At 37.1% G+C, this 8,409-nt stretch overlaps 1 protein-coding gene across 1 annotated transcript in view; it reads right to left on the bottom strand.

The window, feature by feature from the left end:
- Positions 1–3,384: 3,384 nt before the first annotated feature.
- Positions 3,385–8,409, bottom strand: part of LOC150092912 (protein phosphatase PTC7 homolog) — a 152,295-nt gene continuing 147,270 nt past the window's right edge. The window contains exon 7 of the mRNA XM_090413348.1: positions 3,385–4,037. Within this exon, the coding sequence (XP_090269474.1) occupies positions 3,884–4,037 (154 nt within the window). The 3' untranslated portion in view covers positions 3,385–3,883. The remainder of the gene's footprint in view (positions 4,038–8,409) is intronic.

The raw sequence follows: 8,409 nt of genomic DNA, 5'->3' as shown, positions 1-8,409 counted from the left end.
CAAAGGTCTCCATAAAGAAATTGGCCAAGGGTGGGGAGAGTGGTGAACCCATGGCTGTCTCCTCTATTTGTTTGTAGAATTTTCCTTGCCAAACGAAATAGCCTGAGTTCATTGTGAACTGAAATAAGGCTGAGATATCGGGAGAAAATTTAGCTTGGATTAGCTCTAGAGTTTCCTTGAGTGGGACATTTGTGAATAAAGAGGAGACGTCAAAGCTGACCATTATGTCAGTATGTTGGAGTGTAAGGTTTTCTATGCTGGCTTTGAAATGGGCTGAGTTTTTTTATGTGTGATGGTGTGTTGCCAGTATAGTGTGTGAGCTCTTGGCCAAATGTTTAGCTAATTTGTATGTGGGGGAATCAATGCCATCCACTATGGGACGTAATGGCACATTTTCTTTATGTATTTTTGAGAGTCCGTAAATACGGGGGGGGGGGGGTATAGAGTTAAATGGCTTTAATCTGTTGGTAACTTCTACAGGCCAAGAAGTGACTCTCTTAAGGAGCCTGTGAAGTTTTCTAATTTGAGAGTTGGTGGTATTGTAATTGATGGGGGAGGTAAGTAGCCCCGATCTAAGAGAAGAGCATTCAGCTTACCTGTGTATTCCTTTTGGTTAAGGACTACAGTTGCGTTTCCCTTATCCACTTTGGTGATAACTATTTCTTTATAATTCTTCATTTCCTGTAGAGCTTTATATTCCTTGTTGAATATGTTGGATTTTGGTGGGACTTGCTTTGGAAAGGACACAAGCTACATCCAGTCTCACACTGTTGGCGACTTGATGTGGAAGGTGACGGATTCCACGTTCGATCTGGATCATAATATTCCTCACTGGGTATTTTTTTTGGGGAGCAATCGCGAAGTTGTGGCCACGTGACAGCGTGTTGATTGCTTCAGGGTGACTGAAGAAAGGTTGATTACGGTATTGGTAGCAAGTTTTGGAAGGACGGTAGAGTTCTTTTTTAATCTTTTGAATTTTTTCATCTGTCGTCCTCGTATTTTTTTAAATTCTTTGTCGGCAGCGGGGTACATGAGACGTCACGTAAAATCGACCAAAGTTCGTGGTTTTAAAGTGCACGAAAGCTCATCTTCGACGGCACGAATAGCTTCGTTAATGTCCGCTAAGAGAAAACGCATGGCGGTGATTTGTTCGCGTAGTAACGCGTAGCTGGCACGGTTATATATTCGAAGAGCTTTTTTTGAAACAAAACGGTGCTTGAATTTTACATAGTTCAAGATTACTTTATTATAGTTTTTTTTATTATTACTTTATTATTAATTGTCTTCACGATTGCTCCCAAAAAAATACCCAGTGAGGATATTATGATCCAGATCGAACGCGGAATCTGCCATCTTCCACATCAAGTCGCCAACAGTGTGAGACTGGATGTAGCTTCTGTCCTTTCCAAAGCAGTCCCACCAAAATCCAACATATCCAACAAGGAATATAAAGCTCTACAGAAAATGAAGAATAATAAAGAAATAGTTATCACCAAAGCGGATAAGGGAAACGCAATAGTCCTTACCCAAAAGGACTACACAGGTAAGCTGAATGCTCTTAGATTGGGCTACTTACCTCCCCATCAATTACAATCCCACCAACTCTCAAATTAGAAAACTTCACAGGCTCCTTAAGAGAGTCACTTCTTGGCCTGTAGAAGTTACCAACAGATTAAAGCCATTTAACTCTATACCCCCCCCCCCCCCGTATTTACGGACTCCCAAAAATACATAAAGAAAATGTGCCATTACGTCCCATAGTGGATGGCATTGATTCCCCCACATACAAATTAGCTAAACATTTGGCCAAAGAGCTCACACACTATACTGGCAACACACCATCACACACAAAAAAACTCAGCCCATTTCAAAGCCAGCATAGAAAACCTTACACTCCAACATACTGACATAATGGTCAGCTTTGACGTCTCCTCTTTATTCACAAATGTCCCACTCAAGGAAACTCTAGAGCTAATCCAAGCTAAATTTTCTCCTGATATCTCAGCCTTATTTCAGTTCACAATGAACTCAGGCTATTTCGTTTGGCAAGGAAAATTCTACAAACAAATAGAGGGGACAGCCATGGGTTCACCACTCTCCCCACCCTTGGCCAATTTCTTTATGGAGACCTTTGAAGAAAAAGCCTTAGCCTCTGCCCCACAAAAACCAACCATATGGCTTCACTACGTTGATGATGTGTTCGCTATTTGGCCACATGGCTCTGAAACACTTCTCTCCTTCTTAACACACTTAAACAACCAACACCCCAGAATCAAATTCACCCTGGAAAAAGAGGAAAAAAACAGCCTCCCTTTCCTAGACACACTAGTCACCCGCCAGCCTAATGGAACCTTGGTTTTCTCAGTTTACAGAAAACCCACCCATACAGGCAGATACATTCACCAACAATCCCACCCACCCACCCCCTCACAACAATATGGAGTAGTGAAAACACTATACAACAGGGCTAAACTAATCTGTTCAAACGACTTGGCCCTCAACTCTTTCTCAGCCAATGGCTACCCCTCCAAAAAATATTAGAACCTACAAACCACAGATCCCCCCCCTCCACAACAAGGATTACTCTAAATCCATCACCATTCCCTACATCTAAGGCACCTCGGAAAAGATTACCAAAATCTTAAAAAAGCATGACCTGACCTCCTGTTACAAACCTTACAGAAAATTGGCATCCCTTATCCGCTCCACTAAAGACCAACTACTTACCCTAGACCTACCTGGTGTATACCAGGTCCCTTGCAGTTGTAATCTGTCTTTCTTTGGCCAAACAGGCAGGACAGCAAATATCAGAATTTCTGAACACAAGGACTACATCCGGTTTCACAAGTACAGCCATTCTGGTCTTGCGGACCATGCTCTGGATACACACCACAGAATACGGTGGAAAGAAAGCTACAGTAATACACCGTAGCAAATACAAATACGAAAGACTATTTATGGAATCAGCCTCAGCCCTAAGAAATTCTCCAAAACCTCAACAAATTTGGTTGTATGCGACTGCCCCAAATTTGGGAGGCTTACATCAGCAGACCTTCAGCCCAACGGCCAAGAACACCTACTTAGCCCGCTAGAGGGCACCATCAGGACTTTTAGGAGACCAATAGCTTCATCTCGTCATTCCCAGTTACTGTGTTTGTAGTGCCTACGTGCACGTGCTTTTTTTTTGTAAGTTCCTTTAGAAGATGGCAATGTGACATTGCCGAAATATCGGAAAATATTTATTAAAGTATAATTTAATTTATATCCTTAACTACATTGTTCAATTCCTTAAGTGTTTTAATAATGCATAACCAACGTATAAGCCTGTCTACGAGAAAGGTATGAGGGTAAATCAAATGTAATAACAAAACTAAGGTAGAAGTATTACTTAATATTTATTGAACATTACACCATTCAAATCCAAAAAAAATTCTTCATCAGACTCAATATTGAAAGAATCAATTGCATTAAAAATTTCGTTTGGTATTTCTTCAGCTTCCATTTCAGAAGATACATCGTCATGTGCATAATCATTGTCATAGGACACCACTGCATTTCCTTGTGCTTTAATGAAACCATTTCTAACACAGTTTTCACTTACAGCAGCCCAACTTTCTACAATACTAGCAGAGGAGGGTACACTTAAATTGTTTCTCTGCATAAATCCAAAAACCCAAGATGGGGTAGGCCTTGAAAGCCTTAATATTATCGTTTTGCGCAATCCTTTTCAATTCCTGCAAAACTCAGACAGTAGATATTCTCATACCTTTAGCTCATTCACTAACAACTCAAACAGTTTTTCCCCTCTGATTGGTCACAAGCACCTTCTAAACCTCATAGCAAGTTTCCTTGTATGTAAACATTTCAGGACTATTTCAGCCTTTCACCATTCACGGACATTACTTTCTCCGACACTGAACAATCTACTTTCTTCACGATTCCCTTTTTCCATTGCTACTTCTACCACTTCAAGCTTGAACTGCACTGTGTAGGATTTTCTTTGAGAAGTACTTCTGTCTTCCATGGGTAATTCAGATCTAATAACAGAATATAAATAAATAATGATTTACTTTATGAACTATTTTAAAACAGGATGTGCGGAATAATGTAACTTCATAAAATACAAAAAATGTAAGCCTACCTTTCAACTGTCGATGCAACTAGTTACAAGAGAATAATGCAGCCCACACCAGTTATCTTTCGGGCCCAATGGTCAGACAAAAAGTCGTAGTAATGTCACAGTGCTTCCCAATAATGTGAAAATTGTAAAATTTTGAATTAATAAAATCACCCACTGCTACTAGCAATGCACGTGCTTTTAAAGAATTCCCCCATCCTCTGTCTTGGCACATGCACATTATCTATCGAAAAATACGGTAATTTTAGGTAAAAGGCCAGGAATCATTATCATCTCTGATTCCTTTTACACTACTCTCCAGAATATTTTACCACCTTCCTGATATTTATTTTCTATGTCCTTACCTGTCTTCCAATTACATGAAAAACTGTTTAATTAGTTTTACACAGTGCTTTGGTTTCTTACATTTTTCTCTGCATTCACTAAAAGTGCAAGCTTACTTGCTAGGAACTTGCAATATGCTTCTTTACAGACAACTTCACCACTGTAGAAAATGATTGATTCAGCCACAGAATCAATTAGAAAATGATTGATTGATTCTGTGGCTGAATCAATCATTTTCTACAGGGTTTCCCAACGAATATACAAAGTTTGGTTCTTATTTTCAATTTCTTAAATTTTTTTTTTTTTGTCTGCTGCACATTGGTGGAAAGGAGGTGATCAAAGCCAAAGGTGGACATTCCCAGCATTAGGGTTCGCCTGCTGATGTCAACTGTAAATTGCTAAAGTGTCCAGACAGTTATTGGTCCATAGTGTATAAAGGAATGTAGCTTAAATTCTATATAAAAATATTAATAGAAGTTGATTTTAGAAGAATAAAACTTGCAACAGATGACAAAATTATTCAGTAGTTATTTTCATTATGACTGTAACCTCCATATTTATGAGAGACCCACTTAAATAGCAACATGTCTACCATATTGAACTCATTTTTGCTCCCTAGATTCACAATCAACACATTCTACTAATCCACTATTTCCCATGTAAAAAAAAAAAAAATCTATTCACAAAAAATATCTTGAAAGAATAGTATCTCTTTTCCACTCTTCTAATTTTCTTTGTATTATTTATCATAAAATTCCAACACTAACTTAAAGGCCTATCATGTTCTAAACTGCATTTACTCAACCTCTTCACATAACATTTCAGAGTCCTGATACTATCTTGGCTATTCATTTCTGGACCTTCTCCATAGTTTCCATATAAAAACTGACAATATTTGAGCATTAGTCCATGCATGTGGACTAAACAATGCCTTATACACTGATACTACCATCCAATATATGTACTCCTAGCTGCAATACAGTGTACCTCAAGATCTTGAATCCAGTCCAATTCCTGAAACACAGTTTCACTACTACAGCAGAACCTTATATTACTAAACTGCAGCACTTTGCATTTATTAATATTAAAACAATAACCTCAAATATCCACTCAAATCTTCCTGAAGAATAATAACAGTGGCAATTTTCTCCCCAATTTTGCAACATCAGCAAAAAATCGAAATCTCCAGTTAAATCCCATGAACAGAACTTGGCAACATGCCACTCGTTACCTTCCTTTTCTGGGACACTGCTATATCATACACAACTTGCTAGTCCCATTCAGTTATCCCAACTCACTTCCCCAGCTTTTACACCAACTCGTCATGTGGTACTCTCTCAAAACATCTTTTGCAAAGTCCAAGAATATTGCTGTATATGAATTTCCTATTTAGGCACAGTGTTTAGTGACGATGGCAAATTAAATATGGAAAGAGACAACAGAATTCATCTGGCTCCTTATCATACCAACTTTGCATAGCAAAGTTGGTATGATAAGGAGCCAGATGAATAAGTGTATATAGAATAAGAGCGATATTAGCCAAAACATTAAACTAGTAGTATACAAAAATAAATAATTTTAATAGAACATGTGCACTAGGTATATTTAAATAACTTTCATGGCTTACATATAACAAAAATTATACAGAATTCTATTCAAAAACTCCAATAGATTTCATGGACATTATCAGTAAGACACTGTTAACTGCACTGTAAATGTGAATCACAATAATGAGTCATAAATTTTGCATATATTATTTCATCCACCGTTACATGGACATTATCAGGGAGACACTATTAACTGCATTGTAAATGTGAATCACAATAGCAAGTCATAAATTTTGCATATATTGGCTTGTGTCTTGGTTGCACTAAAGTATTACCCTATTAGAGATTCAAAGGAACAGTTGTAGAAAGTTGCACGATATAATAATTTTTTTTTTAAAAAACTTTCAGAGTATGAAAGAAACAGTGCAATTGTGAAATGAGAAGTAAGGAAAAAACAGAGATGGAACAATTTTGTAACTGAACTAGAAAAGGATATAACTAAGCCACAACCAAAAAAATTAACAAAATATATGAACAAAGAAATAAAAGAAAAGGTAAAAATACAAACATTATTATTTTTAAAATCTCTGGGCTGATGATAATAAAAAAGTAAGATTTTATACAACAAAGAATGATGATCTAACAGAAAATATTACAATGTCAGAAGTAAAAAATCCAATAAATAAGATGAAAAATAGAAAGACACCAAAAGAAGACAGTATAAACATGAACTGTAGAAAAATGCAGGAGAACATTTTAATGAAACATTTCTGAAATTCTTTCACATGGTCTGGATTTCTGAAAAAAAAAGAATAAAGATAACTGCAATGTACATCCTTGTCTGACAGCAGATTAACAAACCATCTTCTGCTTACTTCAATTCTAACTGCTGATTACAACTCAAAGACTAAGTATTACTTGATATAATGTCCCATTCACACCATTCAACATAGCGTTTTTGAATAACTTTTCTCTTGACAGCATGCCATATGCCTTTTCCAGATATACAAAACTAAATACAGATCTTTGTTATATTCCCATGATTTCTTGATTATTTTTCATAAAGTGAAAACATGATCCTGACAGCCTCTATTTGGCCTAAATCCAGCTGTTCTTCACCAAGCTTTTCTTCCACAATCCTTTTCGACTGTTTCTCAATTATACTTGCATAAATCTTACCAAGAACACTCAGTAGGAAAATACCTCTGTAATTCTCACATGCAGTTTTATTTCCCTTTTTATATATGGGTACTATGAGAGCTCTACTCCAATCATCTGGAATTCATCCCTCTGTCCAGGCCTTCTGGATTATGCAGGTGCAGCCACTGTATGACTTTTATACCTCCATACTCTAGCATTTCTGGTCGAATATCATCTACTCTAGCTGCTTTTCCACATTTCAGGCTTTTGATTGCTTTTTCTACTACAAGTATTGATATGTATTCCTGTTCAGTGTTTTTTACCACTGTGCTGTCACTGATTGTTTCATTTAGCAATTTTTCGACGTAATTACTCCATACTTCAAAGATACTTTTTCTCCAATTTTCACCACCATCATATTCCTAACATGTATCCTCAAGGGGTGTACAGGATATGACAGTACTACATGAAAAATTTATGTCATTACTAACTTCCTATCTACAATTTTCCTCAAAATCAGTCTGTTACTTGTCAAGACTCCAACATTATCAGATCTTATATTTCTATCATCTAAGGCAATTTGTACCGTATCAATCCACCTATATCTTGGTCTCCTTCTGGGTCATTTTCCTGCCAACCTGGCAGAGAACACTTGTTTTGCTAAGCTTTCCTCGCCCATTCTGTTCAAGTGACCCTACCACCTGAGATTAGCTGTGCTAACGCATTCCTGGATGCTGACAATGTCACGTTCTTTCCTAATATCCTCGTTTTTAATATGATATTGCCATTGATGCCATCTGTTCACGCCTCTAGTCTTTGGTCAAGTGTTTTACTTCTGACCCGGCTCTCAGATCCATAAGTTAAAACTGGTTTGAACGCTGTCTTGTATACAACTAATTTAGTGTTCCGACAAATTTCTCTCTTATTCAATATGAATTTATTCAGATGACTGCCTACCATACCAGCTTTGTTGATTCTGTTGTCTATTTCCATATTTAATTTATCATCTTCATTAAAAATCGTGCCTAAGTAGCTGAAATGTTTTGCTTGTTCCACAGGTTCCCCGTTCACACCACAGTTGACATTTTCAACAATTCTACCTATTTTCATTATCTTTGTCTTTAGAATGCTGACCTTCATACCATATCTATTACAACAGTTATTCAATTTAGTCAGGGAATCTTGCAAATTTGTAGCAGATTTATTTAGAAGTATAACATCGTCTGCATTTCTCCAGTTTTCATGTCACCTTTATCATCT

This window comes from Typopeltis vanoorti, chromosome 24 (assembly GCF_054136105.1).
Source record: "Typopeltis vanoorti isolate ZY-2024b chromosome 24, IOZ_Tvanoo_1.0, whole genome shotgun sequence".
In the NCBI taxonomy this organism is placed as follows: Eukaryota; Metazoa; Arthropoda; class Arachnida; order Uropygi; family Thelyphonidae; genus Typopeltis; species Typopeltis vanoorti.
This window is presented reverse-complemented; position numbering and strand designations above follow the sequence as displayed.